Source organism: Dreissena polymorpha, chromosome 14 (assembly GCF_020536995.1).
Source record: "Dreissena polymorpha isolate Duluth1 chromosome 14, UMN_Dpol_1.0, whole genome shotgun sequence".
NCBI lineage: Eukaryota > Metazoa > Mollusca > Bivalvia > Myida > Dreissenidae > Dreissena > Dreissena polymorpha.
Genome location: NC_068368.1, coordinates 10,829,930 through 10,853,224, shown reverse-complemented (window position 1 = coordinate 10,853,224; position 23,295 = coordinate 10,829,930). Strand labels below are relative to the sequence as shown.

Sequence of the window (23,295 nt, the reverse complement as noted above, 5' to 3'; positions counted from 1 at the left end):
TGAACAAAATTATATAAAAAATGGTCGATGTTGAATATTATGATGAAAAATGTATAAAATATTTTACTTGTTTTACATAAGTTAAATACATTTAATTCACTCCAACAAGTGCGATATAGCTTTATAAAATGTTCGCAGTCGGCCGTAAAGTATATACAATAATGTATCACATAACTAATTTGATCAGTATTGCATGTTTCTGTAATATTTGCACATAATTTTATACCATATAAGCATGTAAACAAAGGTAAAGGAATAAAGCACGTTTAAACCCTGCGAAAATTTTGCTATTTCTAGACGGTCCATCCATTCATGTATAATAATGCCACCTTAAATAAATGTTCAAGCGATTTGGGCTTTGAATTGATTTTCTGTACATCAAATAAAAATCTGAGCAATAAAACTGTATTGTCGGAGAAGCTCGCGACATAATTTCCCAAAATAGCCATTATTGGAAAAAAACGCTGTCGCCTCATCGTGGGAAAATCGGTTTTTGTATCGCGCCATTTTCATGTACATGAGAATGTGTTAACACGCTGTACTATATACCCTCTGATAAAACATGCGCTTGTTGGTGTAAATAGAGTAGTGAATGATTTCGGGTGCATGTAGGTGTGCATAGCGATGGATTTAAATACTTACAAAATGGATGACGGATTTATTAAATATACATTCCAATATTTATAAGTGATTTCTGAAGAGGTGTGACATTTACAAATATTTTTAAACAGACTGTTTCACTTCAGTACTTCGGTATATAGATCTAATTCTAAAAAATAGCAAATTAAACATGTTTACATTCATGCATCGTAAATACTGGATGCAATATTTGTGTGACCGCACATGGTGTAGGATTGACTGAGGGAATTTAAAGGAAAAGTTTCAATGTTGTTTAACCGTCTGGGTTCAATCTTTGTTTACATTTCGTTGGAAACCCGAAAAATACAGGTGTGTTTTCGTGCAAATACTTCTACAGTACATTGGTATACAGTACATGTACACAGTGCAGTCGATTGACTTGTATTCTTCTAAGCGAACGGGATTATCGCCTGTTCGCTTATCTTTTTTACAGGTAAGACTTTGTTATATGTTTGTGTATATGATTATGTCGGATTATAAGTTTCATCTGATGTTCATCTTAAAGTGCGAAAGATATAAAAATGTGCATCATTAATTTGCTCTTATGTATGTAAATCGAAAATTTGTGTTTTCTTTTGTTGTTGATCTCAGGAACATGATTATTAACAGATTTGCGTTTTTATAAACATCATTGTGTTAATATATCGATTAACAATACATTGTTTTAAATGACCTATAACTCAGTTTATTTGATTGTATTTTTTTTGGCTATTGTTGTTGGTTCTTTTTTTTGGTTGGGGGGGGGGGGGGGGGGGTTGTAACAGTCTCTGACATTGGGAAATATATACTTAAATAATGAATTATTTTTTTTGACGAACAAGTCAATGATGGTTAGACAAAGTAAAGATAAAAGTCCCAGTTTACTGCTTAACACGCTGTTTTTTTAATAACAAGTATTACATTCAATTGCATATATTGTATAATTAAGCCTCCAGTCTGTTTAATACAACGAAACTTATTCATATGTATACTAACAGTGTTGTGAAGAGAATACATGTTAACGGTTGACCTGTTCATATCGCATTCTTACTACGCCTGACCTAATACTGACCTACACACCCGACCGAACGGAGATATGCTTGTAGCCCAAACGAAACTAATAATGCGTGTTAGGTCAACCAACCTCACAACGTGGCAAAGGAAAACACTCAAACTTCATGTATGCATCGAATATTCATGGTCCCTTAAATCAGTTGCCGTTATATTTAAATTTTAATGTACCGTGAAATCATTATTATTAGCGGGCATCAATTTTCCTTGATTTCCTGGGTTAACAGGTCTACGAATTTAATACAATTTCAAACTCCAAAAAAAGACCGACACAAAGTCCCATTTTTTCCATAATCAGAAATCAACGGAATTGCGTATCCAAGTTTTTTTCCAGTGTTTTTTATCACTTATAGGGGAATGGTGGCGGGGCCCGTCGAAAGGGGAAAAAATGCGTCGTTTTTTAGGAAAAGGGGAACATTAAAAATTCACTTGTTTATATGTAATGATATTTATTATATTAGTACACATGTTTATATGAATATAATATTAACAGCTGAATGTCTTTGTCTTTTTTCTTAAAATTAAAATATATATCAATGATTTTTTCAACATTAGTTTCAGACAGTTCAGCCTTCATGCACAGTCACAGTTTTCTTAGCCATTTTGAGTCTAATTGGGATCTTTAAGTCGATAAAATGGCAAATTTTAGCATTTTAACAGTAGAGTCGGTCAGAAAAGTGATTTTATTATATTTGATAAAGTAAATGATTGTTGTGATTGTCCTGATTATGTTTTCGATAGCACACCTGCACGGGCCTCCAATGACAGGTCACATAATAACCACGGGATAAAATTGTTAGATCTTTGTAAAGGTACATGTTACCGAATTATTAACGGTCGTATAGGTAATACTGATCAATATACATTTTTGTCCAATAATGGTTGCTCAGTTATTGATTACTTGTTAACAAAAGAATGTAATTTTTCCCAGATAAAGTCATTTACAGTATGTCCATTCAATGAATGGAGTGATCACGCCCCATTGGATTTTTCACTGAACTGTAATAACATTCCCCGAGATGGTTTATACTATTCAGAGACTAGGTATAAATGGGATTCTACGTTTAGAGAGGAGTTTCGCTCACGACTTATTTCTCAATTGCCTTTCCGTCTAAACTGAATTTTTGATAAGAAGAGACTTTCTTTTAACAGAAATATTATAAAAGCGGAAAGTGTCGTCCATGATTAGCCTGTGTGGACTGCACAGGCTAATCTGGGACGACACTTTACGCACATGCTGCTATGATGCATTAAACCCCCTTTTCACATAGCACGGTCGGCTCAAAATGATTTAACATTAATACGCTATATAATAGACGTGCATGTTAAAGCTTTTACATACATTCATTTTTCGTTAGATTAGTTTAAGATGATAACACATTCAGTGAAAGAAATTAGCAAGCAGCCTAGGAGCTTAGAAGCCCTTATCTGCTTAAATTTGGTTGCTTCATTGATTTTCTGATAAAAACTTGGGCCTCGCTCTGCCAAAACGAGTCTTAATGCATGTCTAATATATATAAAACCTATACGAGGGTTATTTTTCAAACTGTGTATTTTTGTCAATATTCGTTGTTGAAAAGTCAAACCATACACAATAGGTGTACATTTAACAATCTGGAACCCCTGGGGTAAGCTCGGGGGAGGGGGCGGGGGTAGGGTCCGGGAGGGGGGGGGCAAACTTATGATACTGCTGCCTGTGGTTTATTTTGTTGTTTAATAACGATACACGCATTCTTTGTTTCTAATCAGATGCAGCGACAATCATGTATATGTGTTTCCCATCAAATTGTTGCATTGGCATTACGTTAACTTTGATGCTAAACTCACTGACATTTTCAATGTACATCGTGTGAAGATACAAGCAAGTCCTATTCATAGTTATTTGTTGCAACAAATCATACAGATGCCTTTTTGTGACCTTTAAAGGAGAAAGATACCTAGTTACAAATGAGAATACTTACTTAACTTATGACATTTGTCGAATCTGGGTGAGTAGGGGCCATTATCTAGCTGCGGGTTATACACCGTATGTCACAGGGTGTTTGAGTTTCGCTGTGTAAAAACGGGTTTTAATGAACGTGAGTCAAGTGCCGTCCCATATCAGCTTGTGCAGTCCGCATATGGCCCGTTTACCCAATGAGCGGCTTCGAGAAAAATCCAAGATTTTCACATTTAAGAAATTAAGTGTTCAGTTTAAACATATATATTTTAGCTTGATTGCATCGAAAGCCTTTAGAAAGCTTTATAATGGAATGCTCTCGAGTTCGTTTTCTGGGACTAAGAGTAAGAACCAGTACTTGGTTTCCTTGGGGCAGTTCAAAAGAACGCTCTCACAATTGGGATCGAACCCGTTTTCTCCCGGTCGCTAGGCGGACACCATATCCACTACACCAAGGTGACTTAAAAAATAGTATCGGAAGTGCAAAATAGTAACATACCAAGGTACACACAATTAGCATAATGTTCAGTTTTGTTCACGACGCATAGTAATACAAAATGTATGTCCTGATAAATGTCTGCTCAAGATGCAATAAAATCTAAATAAAACTCAAGCTATGAAGTACACGATAGCTTATTTGGATGATTTAGTTACTCTCGTTTCACACACGCACATTTTTGACCGATTGAATACTATTTATTAATATTTGACGGGCTGGCACCTTGAAAACAACCTATGCAAAGACGACACTTTTCACTGATTATCCGTCTTATTCTCCGGAAGCAAAATATGAAAAAAGTCGCATTTTGCAATATTTGATTAATTGAGTCGCGTTATGAGAAAACTGGGCATAATGCATGTGCGTAAAGTGTCGTCCCAGATTAGCCTGTGCAGTCCACACAGGCTAATAAGGGACGACACTTTCTGGACTTTATGACATTTTTTTGTTTAAATGAAGTCTCTTCTTAGAACAAATACAATTTATGCGGAAAGTGTCGTCGCTGATTAGCCTGTGCGGACTGCACAGGCTAATCTGGGACGACACTTTACGCACATGCATTATGCCCAGTTTTCTCAGAACACGACTCAATTTTATGTTTAAAAGATAAATCGCGGCAGGGGGTTTCTCGAAATTGATTGCAGCCTCGCTCTGGAAAAACAGGGCTTAATGCATGTGCTATAAGTACGTCGAACTTCAGTCAATGCAGTCCGCATAGGCCATTCAGTGATGACACTTTCCGCCTCAACGGGATTTTTGTTTCGAAAAAACGTCCTTTAAAAAATTAATGAAAGCGGAAATATTCGTATTAAAATGATAATCGTGTGCGAACTTCTTGGACTAAACTGGGACGATCCACTTCGCGTCTCATTTTCTGAATCCTCGTTTTACATCAATCGCATGATTCTTTTCAAGAAATAAAAAATGAATGTGACAAAATTGGATCATATTCTGCACAGGTATGTTAGGGGTATTATCAAACACATGTATTTTTTTGGAAAAAAAACGATTATCATTGTCAACTTAAGGTTTGCCTCCAAGCTAGATCTTTTGGGATTATCAGTTAACTAACTGACAATTGCGTTGCTCAAAGTGATCCATACACAGAGAGAACTGGGCTTAATGAATGTCCGTAAAGTGTCGTCCCAGATGAGCGTATGCAGTCCGCAAACAGGGCCCTCGATTTGCACTTTTTACCGCCGAAGATCGGCGGCTACCCCCTTGAATTAAGTATACTTTTTCCCCCTATTTCAGCTAAAAATTTCCTCCTCCAAAAAACATAATTTTTTTTTTTTTTTTTTAATACTTTTATACATATGTTGCCAGCTGGTATTGTGCTATTAACCTTTGATGAAATGTTTATTTATTTAAATTACTAGTACATTAAAATATAGCAATTTTAAGTGTTGAATGGTTGGTGAAAGATCTTCTAAAATTCCCTTTTCGCCCAAAACGACGCGAAATTCTTCCCTCTAAGGGCCCCGGCCCAAATCCCCCAAAATGTAGAAAGGGCCCTGGCAAAGGCTTATCGGGGACGACACTTGCCTCTTTTATGGTATTTTTTGTTAAAATGAAGTTTCTTCTTAGCAAAAAAGTAATGTAATCGGAAAGTGGCGTCCTCGATTTGCCGTTGCGGACTGCACAGGCTAATCTGTTCAAGTTCTATTAGAACGAGGCTTAAATATTGTGATGTCGACTATCTTTAAGACATGCTTTGATTTGTTTCATTAAAATGCATCAGGTTTTTTATTGTAAAGGCAATTTCTGCATCTAGCGTATAATTCGTATATTATTAACATATTATAAACCGGAAGTTCATAGCGTTCGGCTGCTTCCTCATAATAGATGGCGCCAAAGACGCCACAGTTGCAGACGACAGGTGGAATTGTTGTTAATGCAGACGACAGGTGGAATTGTAGTTAATATGCCTTATTTTGCGACGCCCCATGCACTAAAATAAAATGAACTACTTCATCTTACAGGAACGTTTTTATCACGATCTCCGCGGAGTTCTCAGTAGTAATTAATTCCATTGCTCGAGACTAAACAAATATCAAAGCAAAAACACATATGTCTGTGTTAGTCATCCTCGATGGGGTATTAAGTATGTTCTATTTCATGAACTTTATTCCGTGATTTAATATTACATGATCTTATTGCAGTTATGAAATAAGCCTCTTTATTGGAAACCTGGGCTTAATAAATGCAATACTCACATGATTATCATTTTCCGCAGGTTTTTTTTTGGCCCGATTTTATAGCCGAAATTCGGCTATGTTCCCAATCCCAAAAAGTATACTTTTTTCCCAAAATGTGGCAAAAAATTCCCAATTTCCCCCCAAAATTTTTTTTTTTTTTTTTTTTTAGAAAGAAGTCTTATGCATATTTTATCTCAATTTCAATTCAATTACATCTAACAAAGTATTATATGAATTTGTTCTTTTAATTTGAATGATTATAAAGAGTTATATCAATTTTAGTATTTCCCTAATCAGTGGACTTTTCATGTGGAAAAAAAGGCTAATGAATTTATTTTCCCAATTTCATGAAAATGCCGATAAAATTCCCAATTCCAAAGCCATGGGCTATCTTCCCAAAAAGTGGGAAAAAAACCCTGTTCCGCATTAATGGCATTGTTCGTTTAAATGAGGGTTATTCTTTACGCACATACATTAAGCCCTGTTTTCCCAGAACGAGGCTTATGGGTATTATGAGGTTTCACATTATATCTCTTCTTCCTTCATTAACTACATTCTTTTTAACCTATTATAGTTTCTTCCTTTTCTGGTTTGTACTTTTCCTTATCGTTTGTTCCAGTTGATGACGCCTCGTAAAACTTCTTGTGTAAATTCAATTAAAATTCATTAATACAAATTAACATTACCAACAGTGTGAAAAAAAAGAAACGGAAATTTTGATTTCTTTAAAATATATGATACAATCAAAGTAGATCATATTAATAACGTTATTTAGTCGCTTAACAACTAAATAACACTACTCTCCGACCGCAGCCATACATACGAAAACATGATCACACCGCACTAAACTCACGGTCACACCACAGTAAAACCGCGGTCACATCGCACTAAATCTGCGGTTTCAGCATTTTAAACCAAGGTCACACCGCTCTTACCGCATTCACGCTAAAATCGTAAAGCCACGGTCGCACCACACCTAACATGCGGTCCACAAAGCTAAAATCGCGTAAACTCAACACAAAAACTGCGGTCATACCACACTAAAGCAGTGATCACACCACACCATAGAATGCTCCCACGTGTCTCTCGTGAGCAGTGTATATCCTGTAATAATCAAGATTTATTACGACTTGCTTTGCGCATTCTGTCAACCTTGACATATGTGCAGCAGTTTATTGGTTGCATATACACTATTCTTCTTCGAAATCTGAATGTGTACTTTTAACAGAAAAAAAAAGAAATGCACTTTGTGCGTAAAAAGCATGTGGGACGAATGTACGTTTTTTTGAATACCCTTGACGCATCGATATCATCATCGACAGCATATCAAGCGAATCGTAGAATTCAAGCTGTTCAAATGCAGAGATTAATCAGTACTGTTATTTAACGTTAAAGGCAGGGGGCAATTCTTTTTATTGGAAATGTGCAGCTGCTGCTTCAGACGCACCTTTTATTGTCTGTCACCACCACGTTAACCTGTCTACTGCTGCTGCTTCAGACGCACCTTCTAATTCCACCACTACGTTTACCATTACTACTGCTGCCGTTGCTACCGTCTTCATAATATTTCGCTTTTCGAACGTATTGTTGTTCACTAGCGATTATTTTTGGCGAATAGAGAAAAGTACCGGTATATGTCAAATTGGGAAAAAACAAAACCCCTGAAATTGGAAAATGTCGCATCGTGAAGTCTTCATATTGGGAAATCGGCGTTGTTGTTTTTTTCTCCCAAATACATGTACTTTAAAATTTATAACTAAGTTTTGTTAAGCTGTCAATGTTATATTTACCGAGGTTCAAGCCAAAGAGCTGCATAGGGAAACTTACTAAAAGTTGCATTTTATTTATTTATTTTTAAATATTTGTTTAACCTTCTATTGGAATTTTTTTTTTAAAGCAATTGGGAAATTTATAGTTTTTAGCGAGGCTGTTTTCGGAGAAAACCCGAGCTATTGTCATAGCCAGCTCGTCGTCCGACGTCCGCCGTAGGCGTCTTGCTAAAACCTTAACATTGGCCATAACTTTTTAGATATTGAAGATAGCACCTTGATATTTGGCATGCATGTGTATCTCATGGAGCTGCACAATTTGAGTGGTAAAATTTCAAGGTGAACATCATCCTTCAAGGTCTAGGGTCGAAAAAACAAAGTCAAGGGAAGTAATAAGCTTTAAATGGACATATTTATCTGACCTGCCAACGTATATATTTTGGTTGAATAAATCAAAGTGGCGCAGTAGGCGGCATGTGTTTCTGACAAACACATTGTGGTAAAAGGTCAAGGTCATCCTTTACGGTCTACGGTAAAAATTAAAAATTTAAGGGAAGTATTAAGCTTTAAAAAGGGAGAAAATTATTCAATATTGAACATAGCTACTATATATATTTGGCATGCATGTGTATCTCATGGAGCTACACATTTCGAGTGGTCAATCACATTCACGGTAGTGGCTTTTAATTATTTGCTACTAAAAATAGAGATTTGTTAGAGACAATTATTTTCAAGGGAAGTAATTTATATAATTATAAATCTTATATTATATATTTCCTTACCAAGAATTGAATTTCTTTTCACAGTTACTGTACATATTTATTATTTTGATTATTTATAACACAAATGATTGATTTGTAAAAGTTTTTTTAAATGATATAATGATAATTTCTTTGATGTTCATTACATACCTGTGGACTTATGTCCATAGATACATGATCAACTCTGGCTATGATCTCTTTGATAAACCACAGGCCTTGGTTGTCAGTGATGTCTGACTTGGTCATTTTTGACTGTCTACAGACCTCCCCCCCCCCGGTCAGAAGTTGTATCTAGATGATATGTAGGTCAAGTTCGAATATGGGTCATGCCGGGTCAAAAACGAGGTCACGAGGTCACATGGTGCATTTCAAGCATTTAGCATGGTGTCCGCTCTCTAATTGAAGTAGTTTTCATCTGATCTTCACCAAATTTAGTCAGATGTTACATCTAAATGATATCTAGGTCAAGTTCTAATATGGGTCATGCCGGGTCAATAACAAGTTCTTGAGGTCACTTAGTGCATTTCAAGCATTGAGCATGGTGTCCAAAACCTTCGAACGGGCCTATCTTGTGACAGTTTTGCACCCTTTTTTGACATTTTCGTTCATAAAAGATGTTATATCAAGCAAACAAAGCATATATATACATGTATTTCGTATTATAAGCTTTAGTAGCCTTCCATTCTAGTACCCGAAAAAAATCCCTACCTACCGACCCTGTTTTTTTCCCCAAGGAGACCAGAAACGGACCTAATTTTTTTTACCTTAGCTTTAAAATGGAGATTTCTAAACCTGCCAAATGATGTATTGAAATTTTATTTCAAAGCGGCGCAATAGTGGGCATTGTGTTTCTCACAAACACATCTCTTGTTCATAAATGGGACATTGCCGTTTAACGGTACTTTATAAACAAAGAAAAGTCGCTGTTCTCTAATCAATATTTCTCCACCGACTGACACGAAAATGCCAACACAAGATAACGTCACTAAACATCACGAAAACACTTGTATCGACGTAGTGAATGTGTACTTTCTTTGACCCGGAACCGTAAAAGTCTGGTTTCACTATCTTTCATTCCGCGTCGATTCTGCTAATATCATTAACAGTTTAGTTATTAGATAGCTTTAGCGAGAATTGCTAAAGAACGACTCTATTTAACTAATTTGTTGTCGTTTTCGTTGTTTACAACATCATAAGCAGCATTTTCATCATAATCGTCATCATCTTCAACACCAAAAACCCCAGCAACAGCTTCATGAAAATCATCAAGATTAGCAGCAATATTTCCGCAGCACTTTTTTGCCACTTTTACGGCGTTTAGTTTAGACTGATGCATGTACACAAATATAATAAGTCTTGCTTTGAGAAAACTGGGCTAAATGAAATGCATGTGCGTTACGTCCCAGTCCACTAAAATTATTAAGATTTTCGTTAAAAGAGACTTCTTTAAACGAAACTTTCCATAAAGGCGGAACGTGTTGCAATGCTACGTGCATGTTGTGTTTTCCTTATCATGAAAATAATGCTGAACGTGAAATAAGCCATCGGTAATCCAATCATCCAATCTTCAAACCACGAACTCGTCTGCAAATGTATCATCGGTGCGCGTTTGTTTCCGTTTTGCCAAAAAAAAACAAATATTGTTTTAACAAAACACATGTGCACTTAATTGACCCTCGTTTAACCCCGTATTGTAGAAACGCATGTCTCAAGAAAGCATGTCTTTGGGAAGAAAGCCTCTCGACGGCATTATTGGCATACTACATAAACCTTGATTATAGAACAATAAAATCTTGTCTGATATGAGGGCTTTTGAGGGATAATTTAAGTGTTAGATGTAAGTATATTCGCTGTATGACCTGCTGTTTCCGGAGTAATAAAACACTGCGCGATTGATATCCGTATTTTTTTACGGCAGGGGTGGTACTGGACGATAGGGTAGTTTAGGGTTGGAGGTACTGATACTGTCTGAAGTACACATTAAAGCTTTGTTTTTAATTATTCAGCAAGTACACCATTCAGCATATTCTCTTAGATCTTGCGCTGTAGAATATATATTTGTTTAAAATATGCATATTTTGTAATTATATTACATAACGTTTTTAATAGGCAATACAGTTTTTGTTATGATATTTCTAAAAGTTTCTTTTCTTACATGGCCATTGTTTTTTTTATGTCGTTGGCATCTAGTATTTGATATGAGGTCGCGCTGGGAAAGGCGGGCTTAATGCATGTTCGTAGTGTCGTCCCAAATTAATATGTGCTGTCCACACAGACCAATCATGAATGACACTTTCCGCTTAAATTGGATTTTTGCTAACTGAATGATGAGCCTTTCTTCAAACGAATAAAACATGAAAGCGAAAATCGCCTATTAGCTTGTTCGGACTGCACAGGCTTATCTGGGACGGAAGTATACGTATATGCATTCAGCCCCATTTTCCCAGAGCGAGGTATCTCAGTATCATCACTTAAACTGTGAAAAAATGAATCTTTAAGACCTATTTATCACGAAAAAGTGAAAAATGCAAATCTATTTTTTACCCCACCAATAGCTGAGTCTAAGAACGCTACGCCCTGCGTAAATAAGCTCATCTTATATGTTGCCATGAAAATACCCAACTGTTTGGTAAATTGTGAATTTTTGTAAATGAACTTGTGACGAAAATGATTGTTTAAAAAAATGTCCCCACATTGTTACGAATGTAATCGTTATATCACGCCTCCGCGGTCGTCTGCTTATCTGCTGTCGTTATTGTGTTAAGCAACTGTGATAGTGCGTTATTAGATGTGCGGTGATGAAATTTCATCACGGTGGGGCAAACAGTGGCGTGCATTATTACCTTCTAGCAATGGTGTGGCATGGAGTAATGTAGTAATTACTTGATACAACTGTGTTATTCTCATGATACTGATTATATCGGTGGATATCGCAGTTCAATTTCAGCTGTGTTAAACGGATTGTTCTAGTTATAATTTGGGAAAATATTGATACATATTAAAGAGTGTTTATGAGTGACAACTCATGGGTTTTATTGACAACTTATGGGTGCGACGCTTGTCTTAAACGGGTAAGTTAACTATTTTTGTCTATATTTTGACCTTAACGCGTTTTAACTTGTGGAACAAATTTATGGTATGTTAAATGTTTGGGTAAGCCAAATACATTTTTGTTTAAACTGAGGGCTTACCTCCAAAATGAATAGTTTTTCGTGTAGAAAAAAGTGTTCACCTCCAAACTGCGAAGATGTGAATTAAATGGGCTGAATGTGCCCGTATATATCGTGACGTCAAGATCGTCAGGTTGTTCGTAACAAATGTCGTTCACATGAAATAGTACCAGAGTCGGTAATCAAGTGACAAAACAGATAGCGACGCCCATGCTGAGACAGGTATTTTTTTCAATTGTATACCATGGCGATGTAGAGTGAACATTAATACGAAATAAACGCTAATCACTTTTTATGTCCCCCACTATAGTAGTTGGGGACATATTGTTTTGCCCTGTCTGTTGGTTGGTTGGTCTGTTGGTTGGTCTGTTTGTTGGTCTGTTTGCGCCAACTTTAACATTTTGCAATAACTTTTGCTATATTGAATATAGCAACTTGATATTTGGCATGCATGTGTATCTCATGGAGCTGCACATTTTGAGTGGTGAAAGGTCAAGGTAAAGGTCAGAGGTCAAATGTATGTGGCCAAAATCGCTCATTTTATGAATACTTTTGCAATATTGAAGATAGCAACTTGATATTTGGCATGCATGTGTATCTCATGGAGCTGCACATTTTGAGTGGTTCAAGGTCAAGGTCAAGGTTATCCTTCAAGGTCAGAGGTCAAATATATGTGGCCCAAATCGCTTATTTTATGAATACTTTTGAAATATTGAAGATAGCAACTTGATATTTGCATGCATGTTTATCTTATGGAGCTGCACATTTTGAGTGGTGAAAGGTCAAGGTCATCCTTTAAGGTCAGAGGTCAAATATATGTCGCCCAAATCGCTTATTTTATGAATACTTTTGCAATATTGAAGCTAGCAACTTGATATTTGGCATGCATGTGTATTTCATGGAGCTGCACGTTTTGAGTGGTGAAAGGTCAAGGTCATCCTTCAAGGTCAAATATATGGGTCAAAATTGCTCATGTAATGTCACTTCTGCAATATTGAAGCTAGCAATTTTATATTTGAAATGCATGTGTATCTCATGGAGCTGCACATTTTGAGTGGTGAGGGGTCAAGGTCAAGGTCAAACATCATATAGGGGGACATTGTGTTTCACAAACACATCTTGTTTCTTGCTGAAATGGCTTAAAAGACAGCGACATCGAAAAATTAATAAAAGTAATAAAGGGTCTACCACGGCGAAAAATGCCTGTCTCGGCATGAACGTCGCCATCTTGTTTGTCACGTGATTACCCCCCTGAATACGATTGATTGGATACGAGCTGCTTCACTCTACATGAAATCAAAGCAATATGTTTGATTAAACGCCTATTACACGTACCGGTAACACACGGATGCCTACGATGGTGTCGGCCTTTCACACATCTCTTGCACGGAGGTCTTCCCCATTTTCTGTTTCTTGTTCGGTACAAATCAGGCGCTGCGTGTATGATATTTATAAACTTGTATTTTTAAACCTACTGTTCGTTTAAACATGTGTATGTGCATGAAGGGAAAAGGATGGGTTGGACATGATAATTTTCAATGGGACTCAACTTTGTGGAGCGTTTCGAACATAAAAAGATCGAACATTTGAATAGTCTACTCTTATTTATCGGTGTACACACTTAAAGGCACTTGGGTAAGCTTTCAATCATGCGCGTGACTGTGTTGTTTGTGAGTCAAGCTCTCGGAAAACGCGCGTAAATGTGCCATCCAAAATAAGCTCGCGAAGTCCGCATACTATAATACGTATTGTCTCCTATCATAGGCGACCATACTTCAGGGAGTCCAAAAATTATGACACTTCTTTATACCGTATTTTTCGGTTTATTACAGAACATAAATTTTATAACGACTTGTACATACTACATCGTCAGTCAAAACCATGTAATCATAAACATATCGAAGAGTCATGTGAAAAGAAAGAGATTATACAGTTGTAAAAGTTGTACATACTATCTAACATAATACATGACAGTGGTGGGTAAACACAAAACATTATGAAAAGAAAGAGATTATACAGTTATAAAAGTTATACATACTATCTAACATAATACATGACAGTGGTGGGTAAACACAAAACAATATGAAAAGAAAGAGATTATACAGTTATAAAAGTTGTACATACTATCTAACATAGTACATGACAGTGGTGGGTAAACACAAAACAATGAATACACGAAACACTCGAATATTTTCAAAGTGTGTGTGCAACAGAGCGGCAAACAGCTATTAGCATTTATGGGAAATAAACATCAACAAATGCTATGTGTATAATAATGATTAAATTAGAATAGAAAGAAATAGCTCACGAACTTTGAATGGAACAAATTTGGTGCCAAATGTAACATTCAGACAGTAAATGGCAATTGGTTATCTTACATATATTATGCACAAATATATTAAATAAGTGAGTACATTAGATATGTTACATAACATAACTACAATAGCGCTTTCGTATCCAGTATGAATACAAGTAAATTTACACTACTTGCGTAAATATAATTACACAAACCATTACAGTAAACAAATAAACAAAATCAAACATAATCAAACCAGCGGAACATAAAATTCAGCTGGTGGTATTCGTATAATGAATATTTTATTATATACATACAATTATACAAAACAAATAGAAAAGCACAAAATCAAAACCGTGTACCATTACAATTCAGTTGGACGTATTCGTATTTTGAACAACATTCAATAAGACTTCCTAATTAAAAGACCTTCTTTCACAAAAACAGCTAACTTAACAACTTCTTCTTTAGAACATGTTTTCATTAGGCTTAGAAATTTATATACTGATGGTCGCTTGAAATAATAAGTTTTTATGTATTTTCTTATGATATCGTTATAACAAGGGCATATTAACATAAAATGGTATTCGTCTTCAATATCACGTGAGTTACAAAAAGTACAATATCTATTTTTCCTAGCTATGCGATTATTACTTAACCTACCCGTTTGAATTCTCAATGGATGACTTGAAATTCTTAAAGGGATCTTTTCACGCTTTGGTAAATTGACAAAATTGAAAAAAGTTGTTTCAGACTCGCAAATTTTCGTTTTAGTTATGATATTTGTGAGGAAACAGTAATACTGAACATTTACCATGGTCTAATATAGCCATTATATGCATCTTTTGACGATTTTAAAACCTAAAAATTATAAAGCGTTGCAACGCGAAACGATTGAATAATTTGGAGAGTTCTGTTTTTGTCGTTAAATTTTGTGAAACTACGAAGATTGCTTATATAAGGTATAAAATACGTTGAGAATGTGTGCACGGCGGAATAGCTCAGTAGGTTAAAGCGTTTTTACTCCAGGACTCTGGCAGGACTCCAGGGGTCACTGGTTCGAAACCTGGTCCGGGCAATGTTCTTTTCCTTTTTTAAATTTTATTCTTGATTTTTTACTGGAGCTTTTACGATCCAATGTTTACATTTATCGATATAAAGCATTTAATGAATAAGTTAAAAAATGCCAAAATCTGTGAAAAGGCCCCTTTAATCCGCAAAAGTAAAATCTGAGACTTTTAGGTAAGACATCGAAATATTTTTCATATTCAAACGATATTTTAAATTCTTTGTACAATAATAAAACTGGACTTTTAAGCGTGCGCAACTAATCTTGTTTAAAACAATCTATGACTCTGCCTTTAAATTCACTGAGAAATGTCTTTTTGTTAACAAACTGGTGATTTTCAAACACGTATGCAAATCCATAATCATTTAAGAGATTTTTTTACATTGGTTGCCCAATTTCTCTTTCCACTAATACAGTATTTAAGAGCTTCATTATAAACAACATTTAATATAATATTATCAGTGTCTTTAATTTTAAACCAATACTTAATTATTCTGATGTTTGTGTGGATATACAATAGATATCTGCCCAGTTCACCATATACTGCAGCAGAACACGTATTGCTTCTTACTCTTAATAATCTTTTACAAAATTTAAGATGGATTCTTTCTAGTTCTTTTGATTTCGTATATCCCCAAACTTCAAAAGAATAGTTAAGTATTGGTGTTACAAATGCATCAAATAGTTGACACAAAGATTTGGGCGAGAAATCAAAGTCGTTACATTTGCAGAAAAGTAGATTTAAAGCTTTTACGGCCTTTCCATTGACATATTCAATGTTTTTACAAAAGTTCCCTGTGTAATTAAAAACAGTACCTAGATAGTTAAAATCATCTACAACTTCGATTGGTTGGCTATTATAGGTCCATTTTTCATTTGCTAATAACGCCCCGCGTTTTCGGAAAACCATTATTTTAGTTTTTGTGATATTTACAGTTAGACCCCACGTGCAACAATATGAAAACAAAAGATCTAAATGCCTTTGAGTTTCCTCAGGGCTTTTACCTATAATAGCCATATCATCGGCGAATAACAACAAAATCACAATAATATCATTAATACTTAAGCCTGCGTTAATGTCATACTGCAAATAAAGCTCTAAATCTTCAACAAATAATGAAAACAAAAGGGGTGACAACACCTCCCCTTGCCGTTAACACATCAGCGTAGTTGAAATATTCAGAATAAGAAGAGCAAACCTTCACACAAGATTTTACGTTTTGATACATGTCTTTAACAATTCTAAGTACTTTACCATCAATACCTGTTTATACATTTTTAGCCAAAGTGCATTTCTATAAATATAATCAAAACATTTCATCATGTCAACGTAAATTACATATAGCCTCGTATTTTCATTAAGATATTTTTGAGCAAGAGAATGTAAAATAAAAATTGGGTCTACTATTGAACGCCCTTTGCGAAATCCGAATTGAGCATCTGAAACACTGTTATTGTCCGTACACAATTTCTCAATTCGTTTATTTAGTACAGTTGTAAATAGCTTGGACAAACAACTTACAAGCGTAATACCACGATAATTGTGTACGTCGGTTTTATCACCTTTTTTATGTAGTGGTATTATACCTTTTTTATGTAGTGGTATTATTAAACCTTCCATCCAGCTTTCTGGGTGGTACCCTGAATTTAAAATCCCGTTAAAAATATCACATAAATGGCAAGCAAGGATATCAATACATTCCATGAAATACTCGTTTAATAACTGGTCATCATTGCCTGGAGCTTTATTACGCTTGAGCGATTTAAATGCAGTGTGAATTTCACTGACGGTAAAAGGCTGGTCAAGTTCATTATTAAAACCAATTAAATTATTAAAATCGTGATGTGTACAGAAATATTCTGCTTCTTCATTATAACAGTTAGATAGATCATTACTTAAATTGGAAAAGTACTCTTTGAATGTATTAATAATAGAGATGCCAGTATGATCTGGTTTCGGTTGACTTTTAAAATATTTCCAAAATTCTTTAGGTTTACATTTTTAGACGCTCAATTTCTTTCATTTTTGCCCTATAACTGGCATTTTTATGTTTCATTATTATGACTTTATATTCGGATTTACGTTCCGTTAAAGTATTCTATTTGAGTTATTCTGTTCAACATTGAAAAGTCGTAATGCTTGTAAATATAATTCTCGCGCAGATTTACATTCATCGTTAAACCAATCCGCGTTTTTTAAAAACACTTTTCTTTAAGAAAAAAGGCTTATTATTAACAAAATAGCAATTCGGAAATAATGGATTTGCCACGGATCTGATAATTTCAGAAAAATCTTCGACCGATTTATTAATAGAGTCAATACTTTGGACAATATTATCAAAACGCGGTAAACTGATGCATTGACGGCCCATAATAGGCACCGTGTTTATTCTGGCATAAAATAGCACAATGCATATTTATAGCCAACAATAGAATTATAGCGTTAAAAGTGAGAGGAACATGAAATATTACAAACATCAACCTGAAAAGGTTTAACATAGATGTAAGTGCTGTGCAAGCAAAATTTGCATAGTACATAGAACATAGTACAATTACAACAAACATGTATTTCCATGTATGTGACTTAGAATTTCAAACAAAATAGACAATGTTTATTGCGACAAAATGTTGTTGTATAAATATAAAATGAGTTACAAAAAGTTCATAATACATATCGATTAGAGCTATTTTTGCGTTAAACGCAATATGATCTTAAGAAAAATATATAAGTTAGTTGCACATATCAATGACGGCTTTATTATAAATAATATTTTTATGATTTAGCGTACTTTAAAGTATCTTCCTATACATGATGCAAGAGACATTAGTATGCTTTTTAATTAGGGTACATTCGGAGTAATAAGAGTTCGTGATCTTGTTGCATAATATATGTACTTCGATAGATTGTTTATTACTTTAGTGGATTTTGACGACATAAGAGCCATTGACAGAAATATGGTTTCAAATATTGTTTTCTGATTGTGGTATAAGCTGGACATACAAGTAAGAAGTGGTATTCACTTTCGATTACCTTCATATTACAATATTTGCACATTCTATTTTCTTTTGGGATATTTTCATGTCGTCCTTTCTCAATCGCAAGATTGTGTGCGGATATTCTAAAATGAGTTAGGGCAATTCTAAATTTTGTTACGTTTATGCGATTAAGATATGTCTCGAATTCAAAATCTTCCTTATAGGTGCTATAAGAGGCTAGTCTATTTGAATTATTAATGTTTGAGTACCACGACTGTTTAAAGATATCATATATTCGATCTGATATAATTTTTAGGTCATAATCATTTGGTATAACTTCGTTTTGATTCCACCAGATATGTGCTAGTCCAATATTTTCTAGTAGAGATTTTATTTCAAAGGCCCAGTTTTTATTTCCGTATGTGATATTTTCATCAGCATCCTCTTTTAACATATGATAAATATTTCTTGTTAGTAATTTGTTATTCGGGTTTATTGTTTTTATCCAGTATTTAAGTACTTTTAGTTTTTGTTTTATAATAATTGGGTACCTTCCTAATTTTCCATATAGACCATCGGAATTTGTTGATTTTCTAACTGTAAGGATTTTCCTGAGAAATTTTCGGTGTACTAGTTCTATATCGTTACTTTCTTTCAAACCCCATATTTCCGCTGAATATGTTAATTTTGTACCTACTAGACTATCAAATACTAGTAAGTTGCAGTTTTCTTTAGTGCTTAGTCCTAACTGATTAAAAACTGAGTAAACAACCAATAATGCCGGATCGGAAGCGTTTTGTGTTTTCAGCGTTCCACTCGGGTTTAGTTTCGTACTGTGACGTAACGTTCTGAACAGGTTTTGGGCAAACAAATGTAAAACGCAGCGGTGCGTGATCACTCCATTCATTAAATGGTTCAAAAGTAAAATCATTGATCAAGGAAATGTGACGTTCATTCATTATTAGATAGTCGATGACAGAACAACCGTTATATGAACAAAATGTGTACGTAGTTATTAGTATTAAATATACGACCATTCACAATACCTAGAGATGTAGATTTGCACAGATCTAACAATTTGAAACCGTGACTATTCAGAACATTATCAACCGAGGCCCGTACGGGGATACAATCAGGAACATAGTCAGGGTCATCAAATGAACTATTTACACAAGCATATGGGATAAAATCGCATTTATTACCTATCTATCCTACTGTTAAAATCACCACAAAGAACTACGCATCAGAGTGAATTGAATAGAGAAACATCATTTTCAATTGTATCAGACAAATCAATATTAACAAAATTATTGGCTGGAGAATCTTCGCCCCATATATATGCCCCGTAAAGATAAACATCTTCAACAGTATTAAAAAACAGGTGATCTAATTTAATCCAAATAATAGTGTCATGGTAATTTTTAACTATCTTAATGCCATCTTTCAAATAATTTGTATATAACAAAATAATTCCCCCACTATTCCTTTTGGCTTTACGATTTTGAAATTTCCTATAGAAGTTGTGTGTTACGTAACCATTTACAGAAATATCACTATTACGATCTTAAGACACACCTTAACGATAAATTGTTAAATCCTCTTTCATGTTTGGTTTCAGATCGAAGTTCAAAATGATTTCTGTTCAATATGTGTTGTCATTTGTTATCTCAGATTGCAAAATTATTAAGCAAACGCCAGTAACTTTTAAGTTAATTATTGTAAAAAAATATAAATTTTCAGAAGAACCGAACGATCAACAAGATTGACTTCTAAATAATCCCTACCTAAACTACTTTGACCTTAAGTCGTATTTAGGAACGGATAGAATCAATTTCGAATTCAGTTGATATATCATGAGTACAATTTTTCTGATTGTTTCATGATGATTTGACAAAAAAGTTGGCTTCTAGATTGTTCGAAAAGTTTCACCCGCATAAGGAAAACGTCTTAGCCCACTGGCAGTCATATTTTTCAGTAGACCTGAACTGCTTTCAAACTAAGCAGATATAGCAACCTAGTTTGTTTAAACACAGTTTTGTAATGTTATTTATCCACTTGTCAAAGTTTCGTGAATATTGGAAATCAATATAATCTCTAGAGTGTTAACAATGTACATTAACAATGTGCAAAATGTAATCACAAAAGCTCTCTGTAAGCAAGTGGTGCTCATTAGATCTAATAAGGAGATATGACAGAGCACTATGAACAGGGTTTTAAAGGGATCTTTTCACGTTTTGGTAAGTTGACAAAATTGAAAAAAAGTTGTTTCAGATTCGCAAATTTTCGTTTTATTTATGATATGTGTGAGGAAACAGTAATACTGAACATTTACCATGGTAAAATATAGCCTTCATATGCATCTTTTGACGATTTAAAAATCTGAAAATTATAAAGCGTTTAAACGCGAAACGATTGAATAATTTGGAGAGTTCTGTTGTTGTCGTTATATTTTGTGATACTGCGAGACTTGCTTATATAACGTATAAAATACATCACTCAGTGTATGAGCACGGATGGACAAGTGGTCTAAGCGATAGACTTTACTCAAGGGGTCAGTGGTTCGAGCCCAATTGAGGGTTACTTTTTTTATCTTTATTTATTTTCTTGCTGGAGCTTTTTTAGATCCAATGTTTACAGTTATCAATAGAAAGCATTTAATGACAAACTTCAATACATGCCAAAATCTGTGAAATGGCTCCTTTAACAAGGAACTTCCGAAGATTGTAGACAGCTGATCTATTGATAGTATCATAACTACAACGAAGATTTGCAGATCTGTAACAATTATTGTTAATTTTGTCAATTTACCAACACGTGAAAAGGCACCTTAAAAGAAGAACTTGTACAGTTCTCAAGTAGTGGATGAAGTGTTCGGTTGTGAGTTTGTATTAAAAACGTTTTCTGCTGTATGTAGAGGGCGAATATTTAATTATAACAATTTTAATTTTATAATAAACAAATGCAGCTTAAAGTTTTTATAGACAGTGTTCGACAATGACTATTCTGAGCAAGATGTTTGTTGTACAGGCATTCTGATTGTGAGAAACGAAGGGATTTTTTTATAATTCAACCATGATTTTTAAGGAGTCCGACAGACTTCCTTGACACAAAAAAAGAACAAGGAGTTCGAGTCTCATTTCCAGGTGTCTCGGACCACCGCACTCCCGTTAGCGTCGATCACTGGTGCCGACACTTTTCGCTATTGTGTTTTATTTCGTTTAAAAGAAGTATGATCTTGGCGAAGATCCTGCTTATGCGGATAGTGTTTCCCTGATTATCCTGTGTGGACTGCACAGGCTAATATGGGATGACATTTCCCGCACTTGCATTAAACCCCGTTGTCTCAGAGTAAGTAAGTATACTTGAAGGCCTGTATTTTCAGGGCGCCGTTTGATGTGAGACGCTGTCTTTATAACAATCCTGGGCGTCTGCAGGGTCGGACATGAGGTCAGAGGGAGTGTACTAAAATGAATTATGGGCCGGTCCGAAAATGGAGTTTTCCATTTCAGGAAAAAATCAACATTAAAACACCAGTTGTCAGAAAAGTGTTTTTTTCGTTGTGTTCAATAATAGCTGTGATATTTTTTGTGCTATTTTATGGTTGCTTTTCATCTGGAACGGCATGTATAAAGTCGCAAGTGGTTGTGCAAAGTCATTATAACTTCCATAAACAAAATGTCGCCGATCATTCCCGGAATCTCGGAGATAGTCCGAGTCTCGAAACGGACGAAATTTCGAAAGTCAATCACGGACCCATTTTCGTAAAGGAGCTAAATGTCTCGGTTCCGAACATTGCCGTCAGATCCGAACTTTTGGAAGTCGGGGAAAATGAAACGATAGACGAAGACGAAGAGTTGTTTGAGGAAGATGACAACTTGAGTTCGGGGTCAGGTATAGACAACACAACGATGGGATTCGAGGAAATCGACTGGAGTGATTCGCGCCTGGATTTGTTGCACATGGTTGGTAAAGGAGTAGGGCCTTTTTTAACCAGGTTTTCCGAAGGAAAAAAATGCTTATTAGATTGGCGAATTTCGGCGGGTGGGCGGTCGGGCTGGCGGGCGGGCGGAACAAGCTTGTCCTGGCCATAACTTTGTCGTTCAATGTGAGATTTTAAAATCATTTGGCACATTTGTTCACCATCATTAGACGGTGTGTCGCGCGAAGCAATTACGTTGATATCTCCAAGGTCAAGGTCACACTTTGTGTTCAAAGGTCAAAAATGGCCCCAAATCAGCTTGTCCGGGCCATAACAATGTCATTCATTGTGAGATTTTAAAATCATTTGGCACATTTGTTTACCATCATTGGACGGTGTGTCGCGTGAAAGAAAAACGTCAATATATCCAAGGTCAAGGTCACAATTTGAGTTCAAAGGTCAAAAATGGCCATAAATGAGCTTGTCCGGGCCATAACTATCTCATTCATTGGGAAATTTTAAAATCATTTGGCACATTTGTACACCATCATTGGACGTTGTGTGGCACGAAAGAATTACGTTAATATCTCCAAGGTCAAGGTCGCCACGACTAAAAATAGATTTATTTTGAAACAAAGGGGGTTAATTATAAACAATCAGTTCAGTTTGAGTTGTCTCCCTTTATCAGATGTTTTTTCAAATTGAAAACCTTGTTTTGTGACAATTTGGTCCCTTGTTTATATTGCTCTTGTTCTGGGAAAACTGGGCTTAATGCATGTGCGATAAGGTTCGTCCCATATTAGCCTGTGCAGTTCGCAGGGCTAATCAGAGACGACACTTCCCGCTACATAAAGCTTTATTACTTTATGAAACAAAATCGCCCGCTTTACACACTGAATTTGTATCATAACCTTTATATTGTAGTACGTTTGTGTAAGAAATGTATCTGTTTTGATTTTGTTATATTAATAGACGTTAATGGCTTAAAACGACCCGCGCATGAAATTTCA

The 23,295-nt window shown here is 35.2% G+C and overlaps 2 protein-coding genes across 4 annotated transcripts in view; both read left to right on the top strand.

The window, feature by feature from the left end:
* Nucleotides 1-513: 513 nt before the first annotated feature.
* Nucleotides 514-23,295, top strand: part of LOC127857711 (carbohydrate sulfotransferase 15-like) — a 99,318-nt gene continuing 76,536 nt past the window's right edge. For both annotated transcript variants that reach the window (XR_008038570.1, XM_052394350.1), the window contains exons 1-2: nt 514-1,072; nt 21,749-22,328. Coding sequence is in view for 1 of the 2 variants with exons in the window: in XM_052394350.1 (XP_052250310.1) it covers nt 21,834-22,328 (495 nt within the window). In the remaining variant the exon portion in view is untranslated. The remainder of the gene's footprint in view (nt 1,073-21,748; nt 22,329-23,295) is intronic.
* Nucleotides 11,653-23,295, top strand: part of LOC127857710 (carbohydrate sulfotransferase 15-like) — an 86,958-nt gene continuing 75,315 nt past the window's right edge. The window contains exon 1 of one of the 2 annotated variants that reach the window (XM_052394347.1): nt 11,653-11,926. The gene's annotated coding sequence lies outside the window, so the exon portion shown is untranslated. Of the gene's footprint in view, nt 11,927-20,586; nt 20,604-23,295 lie in introns of those variants that run through there. The other variant, XM_052394349.1, reaches the window with a different exon arrangement.